This window comes from Monodelphis domestica, chromosome 3 (assembly GCF_027887165.1).
Source record: "Monodelphis domestica isolate mMonDom1 chromosome 3, mMonDom1.pri, whole genome shotgun sequence".
NCBI lineage: Eukaryota > Metazoa > Chordata > Mammalia > Didelphimorphia > Didelphidae > Monodelphis > Monodelphis domestica.
In genome coordinates this window covers 112,229,382-112,257,177 of record NC_077229.1, presented here as the reverse complement: position 1 = coordinate 112,257,177, position 27,796 = coordinate 112,229,382, and the positions used below count along the sequence as shown (strand labels likewise).

At 34.5% G+C, this 27,796-nt stretch overlaps 1 protein-coding gene across 13 annotated transcripts in view; it reads right to left on the bottom strand.

Annotated features, from left to right (window-relative positions):
* PTK2 (protein tyrosine kinase 2) overlaps positions 1 to 27,796 on the bottom strand; it is a 426,082-nt gene that overhangs the window by 112,950 nt on the left and 285,336 nt on the right. For 7 of the 13 annotated variants that reach the window (XM_056823019.1, XM_056823011.1, XM_056823017.1 and 4 more), the window contains 4 exons: positions 23,562 to 23,579; positions 15,371 to 15,427; positions 12,253 to 12,273; positions 10,937 to 11,034 (listed from right to left, as the gene is read on the bottom strand). In XM_056823019.1, coding sequence (XP_056678997.1) covers positions 10,937 to 11,034; positions 12,253 to 12,273; positions 15,371 to 15,427; positions 23,562 to 23,579 — 194 coding nt within the window. Of the gene's footprint in view, positions 1 to 10,936; positions 11,035 to 12,252; positions 12,274 to 15,370; positions 15,428 to 23,561; positions 23,580 to 24,810; positions 24,895 to 27,796 lie in introns of all 13 variants that reach the window. The other 6 variants (XM_056823020.1, XM_056823016.1, XM_056823022.1 and 3 more) reach the window with 4 other exon arrangements.

The window sequence follows — 27,796 nt, the reverse complement described above, 5'->3', positions numbered from 1 at the left end:
ATATAGAAATAAGAACTTCAGAAACCAGAATTATAGAAATAGGAATTGGGAAAATAATGACAATGCTCCAAATGAAGAAAATTATAATGATAATGAACAACAACAATATATGAGAAATGGCGCTCGTCCAAAAAATACTCGAGGTACTAATGACCCTCAGAGAAGTGCCCTTCAGGTGGGTGCCCAAGGAATAACCCAAACACAATGATGGTGTCTGGGGGGGGGGGGCTGGGACACAGGAATCAGAGGATACAACCTTTGATTTCCCGGACCCTGATGTCCTACTACCCATTGTCCCTATCCACTGCCCTCCCCATACTAATGAACCCCATGTTACCTTAAAGGTAGGTAACACCTATTATGATTGTCTATTAGACACAGGAGCTTCCTGGTCTGTATTAAAGAGAACACCTGATTTATAATGTTATTCTGTTGGCTCAGAGAATGTAATGGGAGTATCAGGAATAACCCAAAGAGTTAAAAGACTTCCTCCTAGAATGGTGTCTGTAGGACCCCTACAGGTACAACACTCCTTCCTTTTGATGCCTGACTCCCCTTTAAATTTGCTGGGGAGGGCCCTTCTATGCAAACTCAGAGCCACAACAACCTGCTCCCCAGATGGCTCATTATCATTAGAAGTACCAGAGGAATCTTTAAATTTACTCCCTGTACTTCTCTCTGAAAACCAGGAGGCAAAAGAGCCTTCCACTTTTGAAATACCTAAAGATATACCGGAGTCTCTTTGGGCCACATCTTCTTCCGATGTAGGCTTACTTAAATCTGCTTTTTCCTGAGCACATAAAAACTAAATCTAGTACACCTCCTTCTATCCCTCAGTATCCCCTCTCAAAGGAGGCAATTGAGGGTATTACAACAGTTATTAACTCATTAATAGAACAGGGAATAATAGTCCCTTGCAAATCTGAATACAACACGCCCATCCTGCCAGTTAAAAAACCAAAAAGAGGGCCCGATGGCAAGCACCTCTATAGATTCGTACAGGACCTAAGGGCAGTGAATAATCACATTATAAAGAGACACTCCGTAGTTTCTAACATACATACATTTATTTCATTTATTCCTAGCACAGCTACATACTTTACAGTAGTAGAGTTGTGTTCAGCTTTCTTTTCCATACCTATACATGAGAACTCCAGGCATATTTTTGCTTTCACCTGGAAGGGCTCACAATATACCTGGTGTCGGCTGCCTCGAAAGTCCAAGCTTATTTGAGCAAATTTTGAGCCAAGACACAGACAATATAACATTTAAAAATAGCAAATTAATCAAATATGTAGATGATCTACTCTTGGCTTCAACAGATGCAAAAACATGTCAAGAAGATAGCAAATACCTTCTTTTCAAATTGCACAAAAGAGGACATAAAATCTCTAAGGATAAAGTTCAGTGGTGTCTCCAAAAAGTAGAATATTTGGGATTCATCTTGACTGCGGGTGCTCGTTATATTTCTCCAAAATGAATTGAGAATATTCAAAAATTGAGTGCTCCTACCACTAAGAAACAGCTGAGAGCAATTTTAGGAGCAACAGGGTTTTGCAGACAATGGATTCCTTGCTATGGGGAAATTACTAAACCCCTTATAGCATTAACAAAGGATTTGGTTCCTGAACCCCTCAAATTAGAGCCTTAACACTTGTCAGCTCTATCAGATCTGAAAAAGGCTATCATGTCTGCCCCTGCTCTAGGCATCCCAGATTACAACAAGCCATTTACTTTATATGTGCATGAGCGAAGAGGAGTAGCCTCTGGTGTGTTAACTAAGACTTTGGGACCTTCTCAGTGCCCAATTGCTTATTATTCTGCCCAACAAGACCCAGTAGCAGCAGGAGCACCACCATGCCTTAGAGGAGTAGCTGCTACAGCCTTACTAGTAACAAAAACCGTTGATTTAGTATTGGGATGTCCATTAACAATAATGTGCCCACATGAGATAGAAGCATTATTGATAAAACATAGAACACAGGCATTCTCAGATCAGAGAATTACAAGGTATGAAATAACCTTATTAAATAGGGAAAATATTACCTTGAAACGCTGTTCAACTCTTAACCCTGCCACCTTGCTTCCAGATTTACCTACTTCAGGAGAACCATTACATAACTGTGAAACATTAGTGTCCATGGCAGAAAAGCCTCGAGATAATCTCTTGGACATTCCCTTAGACAATGCAGATCTGATTTTATTTACCGATGGTTCCTCTTTTATGAGGGATGGCATACGTTACACTGGAGCTGCCGTAGTCTCAGAATTTGCCACTGAATGGTCAGCTTCACTACCTTCTAACATTAGCGCTCAAGGAGCAGAACACATAGCCCTAAAACAAGCTTGTATAACTGCCAAGGATGAAAAGTCAACAATTTATACGGATTCTAGATATGCTTTTGGCATTTGTCACTCAGTCGGGATGCTATGGCTCCAGAGAGGATTTTTAACCTCAGCTGGAAAATCCATAGCTAATGCAGAAATTATTAATGAAGTTCTTTCTGCTCTCAAACTGCCTAAAGCCCTAGCTGTAGTTCATTGCTCTGCCCATACAGGTGGCTCTGACCCTGTCTCTAGAGGAAATGATCGAGCAGATGCAGCTGCAAAACTAGCAGCCGTAGAAGGACCTGGATTAATTTTAACATTAACAACCACTGATAATTTAAATTTATCACTTTCCTATAATGAAAAGGAAGTGGAAAAATGGAAACAAAAATTTAAAGCAAAACAGATTAATGGAGTATGGGTGTCATCTGAAGGAAAACCCCTGCTCCCTAGAAGTTTCTATAACCAAATTTGCCAATCTATTCATAAAAATGGTCATTTTGGCACCCAGGGCATCGTGGACTCTGTCAAGAGAGTATGGATAGCCCCTGGTATAACTACTATAGCCTCTAAAGTATGTTCAGCCTGCTCCATTTGCCAGGCATATAACCAACATGCATATCGTGGAAAAGCCTTTGGGGGACATCCTCTGGCTTACACACCTTTTGAACATCTACAGATAGATTTCATAACGATGCCAAAGGCTGGACGTTATAAATTTTGTCTAGTAATTGTAGATCAACTAACCAGATGGCCGGAAGCATTTCCTACGACCCGAGCCACAGCAGATTTTGTTGCAAAGATACTTTTAAAGGAAATTATTCCTCGTTTTGGCCTGCCAGCATGTATTGACTCCGATAGAGGGAGTCATTTTACCGATTCTGTCTTAAACCAAATATATTTTTGCTTGGGGATAACTCCAAAATTCCATGTTCCATATCACCCCCAGAGCTCAGGCCAAGTGGAGAGGATGAATAAAGAACTTAAGACTATGATTAGCAAATTATGCACTGAGACCCATTTAAAATGGCCTGAAATTCTCCCTCTGGCCCTATTTTATCTTAGAAGCACTAAGGAGGAGACTTACATATTTCACCATTTGAGATGCTTTTTGGACATCCGCCTATACAGGCTAAGCCTTTCTCCCCGGCTTATACATCGCTATTAGGGGGAGATATTACTATTGCTTCCTATATACAGGAGTTACAGCACAAACTACATGAACTTCATGAATCCGGAGCTGCAGTACAAGCTGGACCATTAGACTTTTCTCTGCATGACCTGAACCCAGGAGATAAAGTTTATATCAAGAATTTCAAGCGAACTGGAGCAACTCAACCTTCATGGGAAGGACCATTCCAAATATTATTAACTACTCCAACATCTATAAAGATTGGAGAAAGGGACTCTTGGATTCACTGCTCACATGTGAAGAAAGCATCTTCTGCTGAGACTGATTGACTCTATCCTATCATATGAATTGTGACTATATCTTATCATATGAATTGGAGATAATAATCCATAGACAAATGAATGCTGTTTTTTCAAGAACACATTGAATTACTGATTTTCTTTCTTAATTTTATTATTTCTTTTCTTTTCTTTTTTGATCAGAATATTTGATTTTTTTTCATTTTTTGTACTGAAGGTACACATAATTAATATTAATATTATTTTTTCCTGCAGTAATACAAGTTAATATATATACTCTTGCTATAATATCAATATATGCCTAAAAGCTTTAAACTATGGGAACCTGCCATTTATTGATAAAATATTATAGGACTGTGATTAATGTTTGTGTCTGATTCCAGGAAAAGGGATAAAAACAAGGAGCACAGACTAAACCTGAATAGTGCCAATAGAGCACACGAGAAATATTAAAGTGAGACTTGAGGTTGCGACGCTTAACTTATGTTTAAGTCGTAGGACTTCCTTGTATCTACACTCTTTATGAAGTACTCAAACAAGTACAAAGCTTGACTATCATGCTGGCTCCCTATATCTCTGAGAATAAAAAAAAATCAGACGAGGGAATGACCCCATCAAAATAGAATTCTAATTTTTTTCTTTCTTATATTATGGCAACTTCCTGTAGTCTTGGCTACAAATGGCTAAGTGAAATATTACTGCATTCTGTCCTACATACTTGTGGGATAGAAATTACTTTAAACTGGACCTATACAAGGCCTATTTTGAATTTTCCTTATGTTTTTGATTATTTTTCTATTCTTTTGATAATTGATACATACACCCCCATAACTGAACATTGCATTCTGAGCTAAACGATATTTTTTTAATACTTACTTCAGGGGGGATTGTATTTTAATTTAAAATCTAAGAATTTTTTTTATTTTTGAATTTTTTTTGTTTGAGATTGTATTTTTATAAAAATCCAAGAATTTTGAATTTTGTTTAAGATTTTACTGTTATAAAAAATCAAAGATTTTGATTCTATCTGAGAAAAGATCTTCAAGAAAGAAGCTTGAAAATTTTATAACCAGAGAATGAACTGTTGCAGAAAGATGCCGAAAACCTACACTTCATCAAGAAGATCAAGAATGAACTTTGGATATGATTGATAGGACTGAACTTTTGATTGAACATTTATTGTAATTGTACACATTTATGCCAAAAGGGACTGCCCCTAATTTGGCTTTCTGTCAATGCGCCTAGCAAAACATTGGTTTTGCTTTCTTTTCTTTTCTATTTCCTCTCTCACTATTCTAACTTCTCTTAGAAAATTGAATATTGTGTATATCTATAGTTAGAAGTGCATTTAGAACTACAAAATGATTATGTTAAATGATCAATGGGGAGACTAGTCTCCCAATGATCATCAGGGGGTATTGTAAACCTTAAAATTGCTTAAACTTATGAATGTTGGAAATTTCACCATTGGGAAATTTCATACTTGGAAAAATTTCCTACTGATAGTAAGAACTCTATTGGAATGTGAAACCCCTTGGCATGGGAGGATCCTTCTCCTCCCTACTTAAGACTACTTTAGGACAGAAACTTTTTGTTAAACAATGGAAAGGGCTTTGACCTATGCTTAAGCATAGAATAGGAAGTTCTTTGAGTCATGATTGATTTTAGAATTGATACAATAGATACTTGGAATGACAGAACCAGGTCTTTGAACTTACAATCTCCACCCTACTCAGTCTAACAGGATTTAGGAAGGGCTGCAGCAAGGATCAAGATTTAATTATTTGAGAATATGACCTTCAACAGACATGTGCAAAGGGGCAGACCTCTGGGCGGTCCTGGGTTAAGCTAGAGCCACCATTGGCATAGGGGAGACATCGACAGTGATTGGTAGATGTGAGAACTGAGGGGAGGGGACTTAGAGGGTTTCCTTAAAGATAGCGGGGTCTAAGGAGAGAAGGAGGAGGTTTTGCTCTGAGCGAGGTGGCTCTGAAGGAGGACTGAGGAGGTTGTTCTGTGGGAGGACCAGAAGAGAAGGCTGGCTCTGAAGGAGGAGAATTCTCTGGAAACATTTCTTGAAAGGAGGCTCTCTTGAAGGTGGAGCCTGAGGTTGGCATGAGAAGCCTTACCTAGAGAGATCTTGGGTGAGTGATAAAACCAACTGACTGATTTATTCATTCTTATTCCTTTCTTACTTTCTCTCTTTTTCTATTGATTAATCAGTGTATTATAAATTAAATTTCTCTATAAAACCCAGTTGGCTTGGGCATATAAATTGGGAATATATTCCCTGGCGACCATCTTATATTTATATAAAACCAAGACACAGTAGAAAACATATTTCAGAGGTCATAATTGATATATATATTTCCCTTGCTCCCAAACATTTTAATTATCACATGCAGAAATGTCAACTTTGAGGATTCTTGAGATGTAAACATTCACTTATGATTGTACACCTTTATCTAAAAGGTGCTTGCTGCCACATGAGACAACCCAGTCCATTTTCTGAATAGCTATCAGCTTTACAAGTTTTCCCTTGAACTAGGCTGAAATCTGCTTCATTATGATTCCACTTGTCTTTGACCTGTCTTCTGAGAGCTAGGCAGAATTATTCTAATCTCTTTTCCTCTGAAAATGATATCTTGCTTAACTTATTATAAATCTTTTCTACTGCAAGCTTGACAATCAATAAATGTACATTTTGATATACAAATAAGAGGCATGGAAAATTCTTACATACAGTTTATAAGTTTTCTTTAAAAAAGCATACGTAAAATTAAATTTAAGGTGATAATAAAATTGCCTTTTTGTTTTGTGCCCTTTTGTACTTTTTCTTCAGTGCATTTCTTTTTCTCTCTTTTTAAAACCCTCACCTTCTGTCTCAGAACCAATACTGTACATTAGTTCTAAAGTAGAAGAACCTTAAGGGTGAAGGAATGGAGGGTTAAGTGATGTGCCCAGGGTCACATGGCTAGGAAGTGTCTGAAGCCACATTTGAACTCAGGACCATCTGTCTCTGGGCCTTACTCTATTTGCTGAATACTTAGTGCTTACTTCAGTTCATTTCTTTAAAAAAGTTTTGTTGTTTTGCCTATTTATCACTAGTTACCAACATTATACTCCCAATATGCTCCTTATTGAGGAGGGCCTTCCTTTTTAATAAATAATCTCCTTTACATATGACAGTCCTTCAAATACACAGATAATGATCACAATTTTTTTTTCTATATTGTCCCTTTTCCAGGCTAACCATTGATTCTTTTAATCAACCTTTGTATGGTATGGTTTTGACCATCCTCCTCTGGATATAATCCAGTTTTCTAAGTATGCCTCTTGTATTCCTACTCATCCTTTTGAGGCCAATCAAGCATCACTTACTCTAGGAAACATTCCCTGATTCTTCTCTTTCTCAAGATGGTATCTACACTCCTTCTAAGCTATAATAGCACTTTGTTACTCTGATGCAATTATGTAATACTGAGTGCCATCAGTATTTCTGACTTAATTCCCCTATTACTCAGACAGTTCTTTAAGGGAAAAAATTATGTTTTAGCTCTTATTACCTAAACTTTGTATATCTCCAGCATCTAGCACAATAACCTATACACAGTATGTGCTTTATAAATGTGTTTCATTTGTATTGAGGTAAGTTAGTATTGGTGCACAATATTGCTATTTCCTATAGTAACATCTTCTTGAGGTTAATAAAACTAAAATCACTAAGGAATACTATTGAGCTCTAACAAATGTAAAAGATAAAAATTTCTTTGTAGCACTACTCTTAACCCTAAAAAATGACTAATTTTACATTTTACAATAATGGAATAATCTCTTATAGGCCCCATTAGAATTAGATATATTGAAGAAAAATATGGATGCTACAGTTGAAAAATGAAAATTAATTGACTTCTCTGGGGCCATGATTTTGGGAAAGACTATAATCATGCTCCATACCTACCTGTATTCCCTCCTCATCTATTACAATGCCCTTATGGGTTTCATTCTACCCCCAAACCCCTCGACCCTTCTTTCTGGCACTTCTACTTACTCCTCCCTTCCCCCACAGTGCTTGAAAGTTTATACTTGTATATCATCTTATGCAAGCTCCCCCCAAAACCCAAGTCCTTAGTCTGCTTCTTTGCTGCTTCATCATTCATGTCACAAAATCCTATGAGTGAATATACCTCTCAAGGCTCATGCAATAACAAAATTACTTGTTCAGTGATAATCCAAATATTCTCCCCTTCTTGTTGCTGGATTTTATTATATAAGCATAGCTAATTAATATGCAAAGCTATTTCCCTTCTCCTTTTGCCTCTTTTCTTTCTTTGCATTAAGGAATACTCATGCATTTATCATAGGAATCATCCCAACTTGCATCCTCAATTTAGGTCCTTTTACTTAATCTTTTTTGCTCTCTAAATTTTGGGCACTTCTCTAGGAACATTTAAGCCCATTGATTTTACTACTAGGTTTTCTCTCTTCTTAGAAATTTTTCCTACATTATAACATTTTCCTTTGATATATAGCTTGGTAGATATGCATTACACAATTGCCTTTCTTCCTTTGACTGAGCCTCTATGCTGGTACCTCACTTAAATACCCTCACCCCAACATCTATCTCTGTCTTTCTGTCCCTTTTCTTTGTCAGTCAGTCAGTCAGTCTCTCTGTCTATCTGTATACAATATGTTTTGCCAATGAAGGGAAGCTCCTCAAAGGAAGGGAATTAATTTTTGTAGCCTCTGTGACTAGCTCAGAATTTAGTAGTTTTCAAAAATGCTTGTTGATTGACAAAACATAGCTAGATCCTCTTTTACTGTATTCTCATTAATAATGAGTTAACTCCAGGGGGCAACTGGGTAGCTCAGTGAATTGAGAGTCAGACCTAGAGATGGGAAGTCCTAGGTGCAACATCTGACCTTGGACACTTCCCAGCTGTGTGATCCTGGGCAAGTCACTTAACCCCCATTGCCTAGCCCTTAGCACTCTTCAGCCTTGGAATCAACACACAGTATTGATTCTAAGACAGAAGTTAAGGGTTTATTAAAAAAAAATTAGTTAACTCCAGAACAACCTTTTTATTCTATCCTTTGTTTGGGCTTGGGAGCAGGTCTAGTTGTCTGGAGTGTGCTTGCTAGGATTTACATGTATGATGGTGGCAATTAGTCAGTACTTGGTATTGGTGGCAATGATAGTGGGCCCCTTCTTCACAATGACTGCTCTCTTAAATGTGGTTATGGAGCCTAGGCTGAAAGCAGGAATTAGTGGTTTGAGTATTATAGTTATTCCTAACACTCTTGGCTTAAGAGTCCTTGGCTATTTCCTGTGGAGTCTAACAGGAGTGGTGGTGATTTGACTTCAGTAGCATACTCTACCTCTTGCTTTTCTCCTAGGGTACCTTGCTACTTTAGTTATATCTGATAGAATAGCGGTGATAGCTAAAGATATGTGCTTGAATGGCAAAGGAAAAATAATGGAGAAAGAAGAGAAGGTCAAAGACAGAATCTAGGAGGACATCCACTTTGAGGGGGCAGGAAGAAAATGCAGTCACGGTGATTTTGAAGGAACAGTTAGGGGCAGGAAAGAAACCAGGAAAATGGAGCAACTCAAGAAATAATGCAAGAAGCATTCCATGATTCCCTCTTACTACAAACATAAATTCTTTAAAGGCAGGGGTTGGTTTGTTTTTGTCTTTGAACCTCCACTGCTTGGAATACAGAAAGTAATTAGAAATGTTTCAAGGAGTGGGAGTGATTAATAGTTTCAAATACTACAGTGGTCAAGAAGGATGAAGACAGAGAAAAAATGTCACAGTGGGTTTCTTGGAGATACACAGAAAAAAGCTTAGGTCTTGTTGGTTGGTATTAATTGTACTTCTAGATGTAAAAAAATACAAATTTTATTCCCTTAAAATAACATCCAGAAAAATTAGAAATATTCCTAGAAATCCTAGATGCAGTAAGATATATTTTTGTTTATTCATTCAGTCATGTCTGACTCTTCGTGATCCTGTTTGTGGTTTTCTTGTCAAGATACTGGAGTGGTTTGCCATTTCCTTCTCCAGTTTAGTTTATAGATGAGGAACTGAGGCAAATAAGGTTAAGTGACTTTCCAGGGTAAGTGTCTGAGGCCAGATTTGAACTCATGAAAACCAGTCTTCCTGATTATAAGCTCAGTGCTCTATTCACTGTGCCAGCTATCTGGCCTGTAGATATATTTGAGAACATTTAAGCTTCTAACAATACAACTTGATATTATCTTAGTTATATACAATAAAATTTATGACATTAAATTGTTTTCCTAGAATTATTGAAACTTAACATATTATATGAGCTCTATCGTCTTTGTTTCTACCCTAGTACATCTCTGGTACATGTATCTCTTTCTCCTCTGACACTGCTGCCACCCTGGTTGCAAGCCCTCATCACCTTTAATCTGGAAAACTGCAAATAACTCCACACTCCAGTTTATCCTTATTGTTAAGCTGTCAAATTGATCTTCCTAAGAACAAGTCTGACATGTCAACTCTCTTTCCTCCTTTTAATATATTACAGTGGGTCTTATCTTTAAGTTCAAATATGAAATACAGTTTGGCTTTCAAAACTCTTGTAATCTGGCCACTTCCTAACTTTCCAATTTTCTGACACATTGCTACTCGTTATAAGCTATTCAAATTCAGCAACACTGGCTTCCTTGTTTTTCATAGGAGACACTTGATTTTCACTTGTCTGGAATTCTCTCTTTTCATTTCTGCCTCTTGATAACTCTGGCTTTAAGTTTCTGCCAAAGATTCACCTTTCAAAAAAATCCTCTTCGATTTTGTGCCTTTCCTTTCAAATTACCTTGAACTTATTTACAATTATCATGTTTGTACATATCTCTTTGCATTTTATCTCTCTTTTAGATTGTGATTACCTTAAGAGTATGGATTATATTTTTTCTTTGTTTTTCCTGTATCCCCAGGGTGTAGGACATCTCTTGAAAATAGTATAAATTTAATAAATGCTTGTTGATTTGACTTGGAAAAGAGCTTTAAAAAGTCCATCCATATAAGTCATGCCATTTCCTAGCTAATAAAACAAAATTCAATAACGATGTAACACATGCAAGATCATGAAAACTAGCTGGTGGTTTAAGGCAGAAAAGGTTTGTCAAAAATTCCAAGAAACTTACAGGACTCATGTAAACTCCTTGATGCACATCTCCAAACTGGCCTTCTCCAATACAGCGTCCAAGTTCTATCCTTTCTCTTTGTATCTCATAATCCCTGGCTGTAAAAGACAATCCATAAGTGGCAAGGTATTTGACAACATCATTTCTGGTGTGGAAAGAATAATAATTAAAACATCTCATTTTGATGTAATATAATATATAAATAAAATCTTAATTTGTGGCACACCAATCTATGGAAATGTTTTCTATATAGTGGAATCCTCTTAAACACACAGTTTGAAAGGAAAAAGCTGCTAATGCTGATCAGTTGCAAAGAAATATTCAGTGGTGATAATGCCATAAAAATTAATTAGGATTAAGGTGAATTTACATATATTTCACCAGTTACTTAAATTTTCTTTCTCCGATGTGGAAAAGATTTTCGGAATCATCCTCAAATGGGTGATCATAATACATCATGGAGAAAAAACCCTTAAACTATATTTTCTGAATAGTTGCTCAAAATAAAACTTAGATGCTTGATGAATATTAGTATTGCTATTCATATATTTTCCCTATAGTCAAAATTTACTTAACACAACTATATTATAAAAAAGGAGTTTATTATTCTTACAGAAATATGTAATATAACTCATAATTTGAAAGTTTAAGAGCTTTCCACTTAATGATATCATATTCTACATTACCCACTGAGCTAAAAATAATTTTAAAGAGGTTGTCTCTAAAAATCAATTCTAAAACCAGATGAATGAAAAATTAAGGTTTATAACATAAAATAAATATTTTTGAAGATGTTATACTAATATGTAATTACTCCAAATTAGCAAATTAAGTTATTGAGATTTACATAATATAAACTATTTAGTAGGAATGGGTAGGCTCAGAGAAACTTAATTCAAGGAATTCAACAACTAGATTCCAATATATTGATTTAAATGCAATTATTTCAGTTAAGAAAAACTCTGAAATGTATCTCAAAATCTCCATATATATTCAGATATAGATATCTACACCTCCCATTAGTCTAAATACTATTACCGATGGGATAAATATATTTTTAAGCTATCTTAAGAACTCATTCATATCATTGTATACCTAGAGAAATATTGACCTAGAATTTATGTTTTAAGAAACAACACATTTTCCTCTTTAAAATAATTTTAGCTAGTAGTAAATCCATTGATTTAACTATGTAATTAAACCAATGAACGTAAAAATTTGAAAATAAAATAAAGAGTTGTAAATGGAAACATCCCATGTCACTCCACAGGTTGCAAATGCAGGCAAACACAATTATTTTAAGGGAATCCTGTTACCTTCATCTATTCCATAGCTTTCTGTAGTGCAATTAAGAGAGAAAAAAGTTGAAGACCTTGCTTAGAAATATCTAATATTAATTACATCAATTACAAGAAATGTAGAAAGTTTGTCTAAACAAAGTTTACTAATGAAATATCTTGAGATAATGACATTAAAATGAAAAAACTTACCAAGTAAAACAAAAATGCACATATACATATAGAATGCATTCATAAAACAACATAAGCTTTTACAAATATTTTAGAATTACATAACCACCCTGCAAATCACTAAATCACTTACATACTTTGACCCAGGGATAAGACTATTAGTATAAAGCCCAAAGGAGATAAAAGATATTCCCCATTTGTACAGAAATATTTATAGCAGTTATTGGTTTTTAACAATGGCTGAAAAAATTATGATATGTGCATGAAATGGAATAGTATTATAAAAAATGATGAAAGGGATGGAATTCAGAGATCTAGAAACACTTATGTGAAGTGAGTAGAACCAGGAAAACAATTTATACAATGACTACAACATTATAAAAAGAAGCAATTTTCAAAGGCTTACGGATTTTAATCAACCCAAATAATTTAAGAGGATGCCAGGGGACAGATGATTAAACATGCCTCCCTATTCTTGATAGAGAAATGATAGAATAAATGTAAAGAATAAGACATAATTTTTTTAAAGCCTTACCTTCTGTTCTAGAATCAATACCGAGAATTGGTTCTAAGGCAGAAGAGCAGTAAAGGGATAGGCAATTGGGGTTAAGTGACCTGGCCAGGGTCACTCAACTAGGAAATGTTTGGAGCCACATTTGAACTCAGGACCTCTTGTCTCTAGGCTTGGCTCTCTATTTCTGCTGAGCCACTTACCTGCCCCAAGACATATTTTTTTAATACATTTATGTGTGAATTTTAAATCATTCATGCAGTTAATTTGTTACAAAGGGTAATTTAAAAAGAAGTGGGAGAAAAGAACTGAGGCAGTCAAAAGTGATAGAAATGACAAAGAAAAAAAATATCAATTAAGCAAAAAAGAAAGCAAAGAAAACAGAAGTTCAAAGGAAGATGGAACAGGCAGAGCAATTTTGAAATTTAACAGGGGGAATTTAAAAAAAGGAAAAAAGATGGCCATACTAGAGATTTACAGATTCACATGTAATGCACTTTCCCCATGCTTTGTATACATGAAAATATTTATTTTGTTTTTTAATAAGAATTAATTTAATAAGAATTTAGGAATAAAAAATAAAAAATAATAAGAAAATAATTTAATAAGAATTTAGAAATAAAAAAATTTTTTAAAGGAAATTTGAGCTTAAAAAGGGTAGGCCACCAATTTTAATGAAATATCACTTTGAAACAAGATATATTAATTTTTAACTTATTTTTATAAAATTAGATTTTGAACTTCCAGGAAAAAAATGCCTTGAAAGAATCAATATTTTTAACTGTTCAGTTGGAAACACATACCTTAAACTTTAGTATTAAACTCTTGATACTTAATGGAGATTAGACAATTAATGGACATACATAAATAAATGAATTTTAACTAATAAAATTTTCATGACATCTTGTATTATTGACCTTAATGAAAGAAAAAGAAAACCATGATTCCATCAAAAAGAGTCTAAACATTACACTAGTCTCCATGATTTTTTGGGGGATTTTGGGGGGAAGGTAAGGGTGAGACAACATTTTGTCTTCCTAGCTTTCTCAGGATGGAAGGACAATAGTCTCATATGAGCTGAATCCCAATGCTGGTCAGTATAGAAGTTTAAACTTGCTCCTTTTTGGCCCTGGCTGGTTCCCCACACCTCTATTTAGATAGCAATTTGTGCTGTCTCTCCTAATCCCCCAAATTAGTGCTAGATGAAGTATTGACATTAAATCAACTTTAGCTCTATGGCAACTCAAAATTCCTGAGGAATCTATCATCTGCCTCCTAGAGCAACAAGGGTTACAGGTGTGTACCACCATGCTCAGCCTCCATCAAAAGTTAGGTTACAGAGAAGGGCTCAAAAGTGTTTGGTAGATGTTCTATTAAGGATTTATGGGAAGACAGACTAGAATGATAAAGGTTGAGAATGTATGAATGCACTGCAGCCTAGGATTACTTGATCCTAGATATTGAAAAGAACTATGAATACTAAGCAAAATTATCAGATTACAGTCTTGACTCTAGATCCTTTCCCTCTAGCCTCTAAATAGAGGATCTACCAAGAATTAAAAACACTAAAAGGCAGACAGGGGAATCAGTGTGCATGATCTAGAATGTTAGATAAAGAGCTTTCCCATCAGAACTAATCCTAGAATTCTTTAGCAGTAACTGCTGATTAGATGTCTATTTTAAATTTAGGGTATAGAACTGTTCAAAATATGGAGAAGCAAGACCTTAATATTTGAAACATTTATTTTTTAAATGTGTATCTAAGACACATCAAGTCAAATACAATATCGATTTCTTAGAACTCATTTTCCTGAAAGTAATGGAGATCTCTTTTGGAAATAAATCTGAATGTTTTAAGGAAATAAAAGTGAAGGGTATGGTCAGTATAAATTTGGGACTATTGGGTTCTCAACATATGACAGAACTATTGATTACAAGTTGTCACCTTGAAAGAAACAAATAATTTGTTTACTATTTTCTCAAGTGTAAGGTTCAGGCTTTATTATATTTAAACTAAAGGGATATGTTTCTACTTAATCCAATATTGTATTACTGAGGGCTATTAATTTTCAATTTGTGTGTGTATAGTGACTCTTAGATTAATTAAATTATTCAATTAATTTAAATATGAAGTTGGTATTTCAAGTAATGAAATTTCAAACAGTACTCTATTTTGTATATAGAGGGAGAAATACCATGACTCTGATTTAAAATGTGTTGTATTTTAGTCAAGGTACTCAGACTGGCCTTTTATTTCTTTGGAAATGGAACCTGACAAATGTTACACAACATAAAATTATTTAAGTTGAAAAGTATAACTCTGTTAAGTGACATAGGACTAAGATAATTTTCTACTTGAATACATTACATGAAACTTAAAATTCAAAATAATATTTGTGAAATATAAATAAGTAAAAAAGACAAAGGCAAAAGTTTAAAAATTCAGATACTTACTTGAGGGCATTGTATAAGTATCTTCTTCATCTATAATCTCAGCATAGTCATCTGTTTCTGTAAGCAAGAAATCAAACATTCAGAAAGAGAAAAAATTTAAACTTATGCCATAAAATTAGAATTAGAAAGCAGGAAATAATTTGCTTAAATCTCCTGCTTTGTTCCACTCTGGTGAAATGCACTTAAAACAATGTGACTCAACATTTGCTCATGTTTGAGTCACTCATGGAAAAAAAATCCTAACAACACTGTTCACTATGGTATAGTACACAGACTTGTTTATCGGGGAGCAAAACAAGAGGAAAAATGGAGAAAGTTCTTTGAAAAGAAAGGCTAAAGGACTCTATATGATTCATAGAAACCAAATTTACTCTAACTAAAGAATCTTTGCTCTTCTAAAAGACACTTTATAACTCCTCTATGAATTCAATTGGGAAATCCTGAATAAGACTTCTACCAAAAGAGGTATATTTGCCTTGTTATATATACCTGCTCTAAATCTAATTTTTAAAAAATCACAACTGACAAAAAATTAGAAATATCAACTAAGAATGGATGAACAAATTATAGCAAATGATAGTGATGAAATACTACTGAGCTATAAGATATGATAAGCCAGATGATCTCTAAAAAATCTGGTAAGAATTATATAAACTGATGTAGAGTGAAGTGACTAGAACTAGAACAATACATATAGTAATAGCAGTATTGTAACAATAATCAAATGTGAAAATATAGTAACTATGATCAATATGATTTATTATAATTCCAAAAGACTGATGATAAAAAATGCTGTCTACCTCTAAGAGAAAACTGATGGACTCAGAGTACAGACTGAAGCATGTATGTTTTTCTTTTTCTTGCTCCCCCTCCCCAGAATTTGGATAATATGGAAATGTTTTATATGCATATATATGGTTTAATCATATTTCTTGTCTTCTCAGTGGGCCAAAAGGAGAGGGAGAGAGAGAATTTGGAACTGAAAATAAAAATGTAAAACAAAGAACCAAACTACATCTCTATGATACTGATCTAGTCTCTTGAGTGTAGAGAACATGATTGCAAGTAAACTCAGGGGAATTTAAATGATTTTCATTTTCTTGGACAAGAAGAGACTCTGTATGGAATTATTGTACACATAATTTGTATATACATGTGTGTGTATATATATATACATATATATAATATACATATATATATATATATATATGTATATACATCCACCCGCCCACCCATCCATCTTATCTATTTATCTAGGTGCATGAATATATGGATATATTTTTCCATATTTCCTTGTTATTGAGGAACTATCCCTTAATAAGAGTCCCTGTTATTTTCCCTTATGATGACAGAACATTCAAAGAGGAAAATATCTACAGTGTTAACTTACACAGAATGGACTTATTAAGCATTTTGGGGGGTGGGTTGGAGACTATTGCTAATGGAAACTCTATCAATGAAAGCAGAAGCTTCAATTATTTCCTATTATATTTTTCTTCAAAGAACCTATGATTGTTTTCTCAGTTCTGGGTGCCACATTTTAGGAAATTCATTGATATGCAATACAATATTTAGAGGATAGTGAAGGGCTTTGAGAATTTAATGCATGAAGATAGAGGGTAAAGAAGATGTTTAGCTTGATTATAGTTTTGCAGCATAATAAAACTCAGGCAAATGTGAGAAAACTGATTTAGCTTTGGTTCATAGAGCAGAACTAGGAGCAAGAAATAGTGGGAAAGACAGAATTAGGATTAATACAAGGAAAAACTTAACAAATAAGAGCTATCCAAAAGTAACGGGCTCCTTTAACCCTGCAAAGTCATAATCATACAAATTTCTAGCATATGGGGAAATTATATGGATTTATATAATTTCTGAGTATTTTTTAAGATACAGTCCCAAGTATTTTATAGCTTCTGTAGTTATTTTGAATGGAATTTCTCTTTCTAGCTGATCTTTGGGAGTTTTGTTGGTAATATAAAGGAAAATTAATGATATATATGGATTTATTTTATATATTTCAACTTTATAAATTTATTGTTTTGATTATTTTTTGGTTATCCTTTTGGGGTTTCCTAAATAAATCATACTGCCCTTAAAAAGCAGTAATATCATCTCCCCTTGTGTTAACAATACAGTGAATAAGCCTAATCTTGTGAAAACTCACTTTACAAAACATGACATTTTCCAGTCTGCTAAGTAAAAATTCTTTTGGGGATGATGTATAAAGGATTTTTATTCAGGTACAGTTTGGAGAAGATGGTTTTAGAAGTTCTTTCCAGCTCCTGAAATTCTCTGATTATTATTATATTAAATTATTATCAAATACTTCCACTCAAAAAACACCCCCAAACAACATTTGGGACATGAACTTCTTAAAGTACTTATATATCAGAGAATATATTCTTGCAGAGCACAAGCTCAGGCAGATTCTACCATGTTGGAAGATCTTTGTGATTTAGTGGGTCTGCTGTACAGACACCAGTCTAAGTATGGAGAGGCTCATCACCAGTAAGCTGGCTACTTGATATTGAAGTCTCTGGCCATGACAACTCATGAAACAAAGTAAACTATTAAATGGCTATTAATACTGTATTGTTCCTTTTGACTTTGGCAGTGAGAATAGAAGAAAATATTATAGCTTTAAATTAAGCCTCAGAATGTTCAGGGACCTAGTGAACATATTTACTGAATTATCTAAATTCAGCAAATCAAACATCATTTATTAAGCCCTGTTATCTGCCAGGCACTATGCTAAGTGCTGAGGATACAAATAAAGGCAAAAACAGTCTCTACCCTCAAGAAGCTCTAATGGAGAGGACAACATGCAAACAACTGTATTCATACAAACTAAACACAGTATCAATGAGAGGTAATATCAGTGAAGGCTCAATTAAAAGCTTCTTGTAGAAAGTGGATTTGGGCTGAGTTTGGAAGAGAATTTCAGGCATAAAGAATAGCCAATGTCTTCTAGATTTTGGAGATAGTGTCATATGTGAGGAATAGCAAGAATGCAAGTATTTTTGGATTATGTGGATGGAAGAATGGTATAAGAAGACTAGAAAGGCAGGAAGAAGCCAGGATGAGAAGGTCTTTAACGACTTTAACAATTATAGCTATAAATAAAGCAAAACAAAAAGAAGGAAGTTGTGATAAAAATCCTCAAAATAAAATCAACATATATTTTGATATTTATGGCTTTAATGTATTAGTTGAAATAGGTTGGAATAGCAAAAAATACATTGGAAAATATGTACCAGGAATAAGGAATGAGAGATGAAAGAACAGCTGTTATATAAGTGCTTCACAGTTATATATAATGAATATTTTCTTTAAGACAAGAATTGGAAGGCACTCAGTATTGGAAAGGCTGAATATCATGAAAAATGAAATTGATTCTGTTAATGGACTCTGATATGGGAGTCATTCTTCAATCAATTGTCAGACCTCCAACATACAGGATCAAAGATGAAAAGTTGCATAAAATTATAATAAAGAAAGATGGTATATATTTAAAATAAGCAAAATCATACCTAATTACTGATAAAAGGGGTATATATATATATGGAAGAAATAAATAATAATAATTTCAAGTTTAACTGATGCAAATCAATTATCACAACAAAAAGGACTAAGAGCTTTAAAAGTGACTCAATAAACACTTATTTGACTTGTCAAATATAAAGCTATGAGGGCAGCTGGGTAGCTCAGTGGATTGAGAGCCAGGCCTAGAGATGGGAGGTCCTGGGTTCAAATGTGGACTCAGACACTTCCTAGCTGTGTGATCCTGGGCAAGTCAGTTAACCTCCATTGCCTAACCCTTACCACTCTTCTGCCTCGGAACCAATACTAAGTATTGATTCCAAGATGGAAGATAAGGGTTTAAAACAAAAAAACAAAAACAAGTAACAAAATCAGGAATAAAAGTATCAAAGTAAATAAAATCCAAAGGAAACTCAAAAGCAGAGGATGTCTATAATGGGGGCAGCTGGGTCGCTCAGTGGATTGAGAGCCAGGCCTAGAGATGGGAGGTCCTAGGTTCAAATCTGGCCTCAGACACTTCCCAGCTGTGTGACCCTGGGCAAGTCACTTGACCCCCATTGCCTAGCCCTTACCACTCTTCTGCCTTGGAGCCAATACACAGTATTGACTTCAAGACGGATAAGGGTTTAAAAAAAAAAAGAAAGAAAACTATGGTAGCCAATGGCAAGACAAGCTTCAACTATAAGCCCATATGTAAAATCTAATAGGGTAGGATGGTATGAGATAATTAAGAGTATCACCTCATAGAACAGAGAGATCATGGAGGGCCAAACACCTTTATCAAAAGCTTAATAAGGGGGTCAACTAAAAAAAAGGCATACAAAGGATGAAAATGAAAGGAACAAAAGAAAAACAGAAAGATGGAAGGATCTGAAAAGATCTTTATAAAACTTCCTGCTCACCCAAACTCCCCAACAACCTGTCAAAGATAGTAAAACCACCACACCAAATTCTTGGCATTTTCATCAGCTGTCCCTGATGCCTAGAATGCTTGACTTCATTGAATTCTTTCAACTCTCAATAAACCACCTTTTTTCTATACCTCTTATACCTCTAGTGCCTTCCTTCTCTTGATTATCTCCGTTTATCCTGAATTTAGCTTGCCTGTACATAGTTGTTGGAGTGTTTTCTCTGCCATTTGATTGTGAACTCTTCAAAAGCAAGGACTATCTTTCTTAGTGTAGTGTCTGGTACACAGCAGGTGCTTAAAAATGTATTATGTATTGGTTAAATGTACTATGTATTGGTTCCAAGGCAGAAGAGTGGTAAAGGCAAGGCAATGGGGGTTAAGTCACTTGCCCAGGGTCACATAGCTAGGAAATGTCTGAGGCCAGATTTGAACTCAAGATGACCCCCTACCCCTAGTCTCTGAGCCTGGCTCTCAATATACTGAGCCACCCAGCTGCCCCCTCAATGCTTAATTCTTCTTTTTAAAACCCTGCCATTCAAATTTATTTTCCTTTGTTATATTTTTCATGAATACGAATAGTAATCTCTTCTCTCTACATTTACTTCTTTGAATTTGTGTTAGGGCATTTAAATGATCAATTTGTTGGAATACAATAATTGGCACCCTGGAGAGAGTGCCAGCCCTGGTATCAGGAAGACTCATTTACCCAAGTGAATATCTGGTCTCAGACATTTAATAGCTGTGTGAGAAATTGCTGAAATTGCACTTCATATTGGTGGTGGAAGTAGAAGTGAAATCCAAGTATTTTATCTCCTATCTAATGCTCCTTATAGTATTCTACATATCAGAGATGACTGCAAACCTTAGGTCCCCAAAGTTGCTTTCTAATCACTTGTAAATCCTGGAGTGTTCTATGTTGATTTACCACTTGGACATTTCTCAGCTATTAACAAACAAGAGGTGAGTCCTATGGGCAAATACTCAAGATTTTGACTGCTATCTTCTACAATGACCAAACTGAGTGTTTAACTTTTAATACTCTTTTCTTAAAGAACCTAAAATAATCAAGACAGAGTGAAAATAAGATGGTAAATATACACTAGGCTGACATGGAGAATTGTATCATTCTAATCTGGAAAAATATTTACATGACCAGCCTCATTTATTTCAACTCAATTAACAAATTCACCTGAGACCCTACAGAAATGCAACTATTAAGAAGTTCAGTGAATAAAATGCTTATATCACGTTGACATGTAATATTAATCACTTTTTGGTAGATTAGTCTATTTAGATAAATATAGTCAGGAAACTGAGATTTAAATGTGAGCCTCCAATATCTAATAGCAATCTGATCATGAGCAAGTAACTTAATTGCCTTTCTGAAGATGACAATAACTCACAAGATTGTGAAGTGCTTTGTAAAATCTTAATGCATTATATAAACACAAACTGTTTTTTCAGTAGCATCTCCAATTTAATAACTTCTAATTCAATGCTGTTTTTTTTACTATCAAAAGTATATTTAATTATAGGAGGAGGCAGTAAAGTATATAGAAAGATCATTTTACTAGCAGTCAGGAAAACTAGTTTCTAGAAATGTTCCACTATTACTTATGTGACCTTGGGCTAGTCTTTCCAAGTCTCAGTCTCTTCATTAGGTAAAAGGGGGAGAATAATTATACTAAACTATTGTACCTACAGGAAAGAGGGTGGTAGAATGGAAAAGAAGTAGGTTTTTGGAACCAGAAGGCTAGAGTTGAGATTTCCCTACAGATTCTTAATACTTGTGTGCTCTTGGGCAAGTCATTTAACTTTCCAAGTCTTATAAATCTGCCTCAGTGTCCCTAAGACTAAATGTTGCATGAGAGCCCTTTCAGGTTTAGCTCCTAAGGCATATAACTAAAATCTTAGAGACTTGTGATGATAAGATTAGAAAACAAGTAGAAAATCATAAAAATGTCTTTAAGTACATGAAATAGGAAAAAGGCACTAATTGTCTTCTCTATCAAAGCAGCATTATATTTCATCACAGAAACATTTTGTAATAATAGAATTGTTCCAACTTAAAGTTGTAGCCTTTGTATGAATTAAAAAAATTTTTTTCCAAGCATGAACAGAAAAATGGTGTTTTTAAAAAAACAAAATTTGTGTACATGGGCATTATAATCAATTACACATTTACAGAGGTGACAGATTATGATAGTGATGCTTTTCTTATTATATCTCAAAGTAAATCAATGGGTTCATGAACTCGGATTGGGGGAAAAAAATCATCTTTATTTTTCTACGAATCTCTAATAAAAATTTAACATTGTTTCAAATTTCGAATTAAAAAAAAAAACAAAACACAACAAAATACATTGGTCTGAGAAGGGAGCCACGGGTTTTACCAGATTGTCAAAGGGATTCATGACACAAAAAAAGTTGAAGAACCCTTTGAACTAAATAAAAAGACTTTTTTTTCCACAGCCACAACTGTTTAGGATTATTATGACACCTCCTTTAAATACTCTTAAATTGATCATGAGCCCTTCCTGTTTTAAACACATCATACAAATGTTGGTAAAACTTTTTCAATATGCATTAGTTCTTTAATAAAGATAGAAAAGAAATGTTATTCCTGTTGCCATTTAATTATAATTTACAAATTTTTAATTCTTTCAAATTTACATTATATCTGGACCACTAAATGATGCATATTACCAGATGAGAAAAGTGACAAAATGTTACTCCAAAAAATGATGTCATTTTGAGGAGTAATTATCTCTCATATATATTGTTTAGTCTTTTAATTTTTGTTTTTTACTATTAGTCTAGTGTTACAAAGTCAATACTATTAAAATGTTATTATTATAATAGATTGCATTTATATAATACTTCACAGTTTTTAAGTGAATAGCTCATGCTGGGACTATTAAAAAACTAAAAGGATTAGAAGAGAGGATCCAGTGATTTGGGTAGTTCCTATAAGAAAATTAAGGGAAGGTAGGGACAAAAATTGTATAAAATGAGATTAGGTGGAGTGAGCTCAGTACTCCTAGAAGAAATAGCCACAAGGAAATCATCTTAGTTTGAATTACCAGGGTAATTATGATGTGCTGTGACTCAGAATTAAAAATATAATCAGACCAGTTTTACAGATGAGGAAAAGGAGTCTCAAAGAGATTAAATGATTTGTCTAGAAGCATTCAACTACTAAATGACAGAAGAGACCTGAAGCCAAGTCTTCTGATTCCTAGGCCAGAGCTCTTAACATTGTACCCTATATTTAATTATATTTTCATGTTCTCTTCTCATGCATTCTTCTAATATCCATAGACTGCCAGGAATTTAAGGGCTTGGAATTTAAACTTGATATATGGCATGAATTTCATTCATATTAAAATTTTTTCTAATTTAAAATAAAATAAATGTAAATATTTTCACAAGGATTTTGTAAAACCTTAAAATCCTACAACATTAATGCAAATGCATGCAACTTGGATTTCTTACTGAATTACAACAGAAATCACTACTTCAAATAATTAAGTGTCAAACTTTCCTTAAAGTCACAAGCTTTATATATATACATATATATAAAGGCTCATTGTTGAAAAACATTTTATCTGTGTGATTTGAGGCTGAAGCACATTCTGCCTTTTAAATCCTTTGCTCTGGGCTTAAGCCAACCTCTGAAAAGTATTAGTAAAGTTTCATAAGCCATATTAGTAACACAAATGTGAAAATGCATATTACCGTCCCCACTAATTTCATCTGCAGATCCAGGTGGCATGCAGAGAGAGAGAGAGAGAGAGAAAGAAAGAGAGAGGGAGAGAGAGAGGGAGAGAGAGAGGGAGAGGGGGAAAACAGGGAAGGAAGGGGAAGCAGGAAAGAGAAAAGGAAAGAAAGGGAAAAATTCACTATTAAAATCACAAGTAAATCAAGAGTAGAAAATCCCAGCTTTTAAAAAACGACCAGCTCAAGAGATATAAAATTGAGTGCAGCATTTAACTATCTTAAAAGAAAAATTTTTTTCCCTATCTCCATATTAATCTTCCATGTCCTATTCAGGAGGAGTAATCTTTGGATAAGATAGGTGACATTTATTCTAGTAACTTGGGAACATATACTGGGCTACATGAATTCAGAGTTAGATTATGCAACATTATGCAGTGGAAATGTTAAATTTAAACCAATCCTTTAACTACAAAATAAAATGACCTTGAAAGTTTTCCATGGTTAGATGCCTTAGATATACCCCCCTTTTAATGGAATTTATTCTTTTATTGTTAATTTACTACTTTTAAACTACTTGAAACAAGCAGACTATTCATTAAAATGTATTTTAAGTAATAACCAACAAAAATAAGTCCACAGGAATCCCATTCAAATGAATCACTGATATTCTGAATAGAGTATCCTGGCAGCAGGCCAGTTGATGTAGAATAACCTCTTCAGACATTCTACTTTAAGCCTTGCTTACAAGTAGAAACTGTTGTTTAAATGAATAGTGTTTGGTGAAATTCATATACCAACTATTATAAAAAAACCTTTCCTAGGCCATAAAACTGAACAGATATCATTAAATTTGTCTATATCCTCAGCATCACTCAATATTCATTACAAAGAATGAAAAGCAGTCTATTTGAATTCACTGCAACCATTCTATTTCATTCATCTGCATGCTTTTTTAGGGAATTATGAATGAAAAAAACCTGCAGTGCTCCTAAGGAAATGCTGGGGTCACATAAACTCCAAAAGTACTTTTTGAATTAACATGCATTTAAAAAAAACCCAAATCAAAACTCCTGTAAATTGCAGCCAAGAAGATTATGAGGCAGGGCTCCTACAGCACAATTCTCCAATAGAAGGTAGCGCATAAGCAATTACTGAATACTACTGCTCTAGTAGCCAGGTTTGGAGCAATGTAAACAAACAGTGACAAGGTTTGTTTATTTGAAGGGTTTGAGGACTAAGATAGTCCCAGCAAATATCAGTGCAATACCCGTGGGTGGAGGCTCATGGGAACAGAAGACCAAGGGAAGAAAGCGCTTGGTTTTCTTAACTTTATGCTGACAGTGACTGACTCCTTCTTGGCAAAAAAAAGAAGAAAAGAGAAAAATAGAAACATTATTTTTAAAGTAAAAGAAAATTTATAATACTTTTTAAACACAATGTACAAATACTTAGGTATAAAGATAAAATATTTGCTTTAGGTTAGCAGCACATGTGGTTTCCCATTCTACTGTACTTTTGCCACACTAGTACTTCAACACTTTAACCATCTATTTATTGGTGTTTTATGTATTAATGGAGAATGATGACAGATAAAATACTCATAGATCTAGAGTTATAAGGGATTTCTGACACCATCTAGTCCAACTCCTTCATTTTACAGATGAAGAAACTAAGGCCAGGGAGTTAAACTGCCTTGCCCATTGGAAACATAGGTAAAATAGTAAGTACTCAGGGTGGAATTTGAATCCAGAGCCTCTGAATTCAGTCAGTGCTCCATCTATTTGTTTCACCAAGTCACCTCTCTTCATTAGCAGGGGAGCTACTCTTGACCTGTTAAAAAGCACATTTCCCCCATACCTATTCTGATCTCTCATCTTGAAATAAAAAGTTTGAGACTTGAGGCTGAAAAATTTATCAGTGAAGTCAATGAGTTAATAAGTCCTCTGAATTTAGCTCATCTGTCCTTAAGATGAGGATCATCAAAAAAAAAAAATCATAGGCAAGCCACTCCTCTATTCAATTAATGCAAAGAGATCCCTCTTAAAGCTAGGATCAGATTTAAACCTTGCTTGGCATTTAAATTCATCAGAATTTGACTTTAACAAAACTTTCAAGAGTTATCTCTTTACAGAGTTTATAATCTAGCTAAGTTGTCATTCTTACAGGAGGTCCCAATTCTCATTACTGTAACTGCACTGGCTGTCCTTCATGCCTGCAATATGCTCCTTTCACCTTTGCCTCTAGAATTTCTAGTTTCCTTCATACTCAGCTCAAGCTCTACCATCTAATTAAAGCCTTTATTTCCTTCCCCTAATCCCCTCAGCTAGCGCTTAAAAAACCCCCAACAAAACCCTAACCTTCCATTTTAGAATAAATTTTCAGAAAATTACATAGCTAGCTCTGTCATGGATAGACTGGAGAGAGAGGAAAAACTAAAGACAAGAAAAAGAAACAAAATGTTAATCTAACTTCCAAAGGGCATCTCCTGCAAGGTGTTTTTTTTTTTTAATTTTATAGTATTTTATTTGATCATTTCCATGCATTTTTCATTAAAGACAAAGATCATTTTCTTTTCCTCCCTCCCCCCCCCCCCCCCCCCCCCGTGGCCAACGCGTGATTCCACTGGGTATCACATGTGTTCTTGATTCGAACCCATTGCCATGTTGTTAGTATTTGCATTAGAGTGTTTGTTTAGAGTCTCTCCTCTGTCATGTCCCCTCAGCCATCTGCAAGGTGTTCTTGGAGGTGAAGTGGATAGTCTAATGGAAGGGTAATGACAGAATTTTCCTCCTGAGCTGCTACTATACTACATGTATCTTGTAGCCATAAGATTATAACTTTCCTGAGTCTGGTTCAGGAGATGATAGGAATATGGAGAGGTGTGATGGTGTTAAAAGACAAGGTCTAGCATTGGTTATTGAATTCATTTTACTTCCATACATTTGGGACAGATATAGGGCTTTGGTCCCTACTATGGAAAACTCTGATCTAGAAAACTTCTTCAAATTATAGCTTCAATTTTTAGCAATAAGTGAAGACTGGCAGAGATTTGTTCAAAACAAACATTTTGTATCTACTTTGTTAACGAAAGGGTATTTTTTAAAAATGGCATCTAAGTCAAGGATTATAACAATAATTTAAAAGTGGTTTTAATTTTTGAAGCCAACTTTTGGTCTTCTCAGCTGAAATTACATTGCAACCTTTATTTTTATCTGAATATTTAAAAAACCATTCTAAGTCTAGATGAAATCTCAGATAAGAACTTCTCAAGCAAAGAATAGTGGCTCAGCTAACAAATTAGGGAAAATATACTGAATTTTGGAAACTATTTCTTTATGTCTTTGTAAGTTGTTGCATCAAGAAGCTCACTCAGGTAGTTTTGAAATTATTGTTTATATCAAAAGAATCATTTTAAAGAAATAAACTAAAAATATTTATGGAGAGGCACTTTGGCACAGTGGCCATGGTTTTGGATTTGAAGTCAGACAAACAGGTTTAGAATCCTAGTTCTTTCACTTGCTATGACTTACTGTTACTTTTGTGACCTTTATAAAGTCATTTTTTTTTCCTCCTGACCTCTTCGAAGACTTCTGAGGTCCTTTGCTGCTCTAAATTGATGATCTTATCTATTTGGCCTTGAGAAAACCAATTACTCTGAGAGTTACCTTCTTCATCTATAAAACAAAGGATTTGGGCAAAAACCAAAAAACAAATCTTAAATTGAACAATGTGCAGTAATACTGTCCAAGCTAAGCACTGAAGGAGATAAGGAAATGTACCACACTCCCTTCTTTCCAGAGATGGGGTACTATGTGCTTGCCAAACTGCATATTTTGTCAGGCTCAGATATATTGGTTGTTTTGTTGAATTGCTTTTTTTCTCTCTTTCTCCTTTCCTCCTTCATTACAAAAGGTGACTGCTTTAAAATGGGAAAGAGGAAGAAGAGAAAAATATGTATAAAATCTGTATAGAAATAAGCGTGACAGGCAAACAAAAATATAATACATTTTAAAACAAAATTATGGGGTTGGGTTGTATGATGTTTAAGACTTTTATGCTATAAAAGTTTTGATAGTACACAAGTCTCAGAACTTTTCAATGAAAAAAAAGTTTTAGTAAAAAAACCTCCAAAGTCCACTGAACAACTAAAATTGGGGATTGCAAAAAGCTACTGAATTGGAACAAACAGAACACTGTCTTCAGAATATTTCAAGGGTTTAACCAAGATTCAGCTATCCTCAGATCTAGATAGA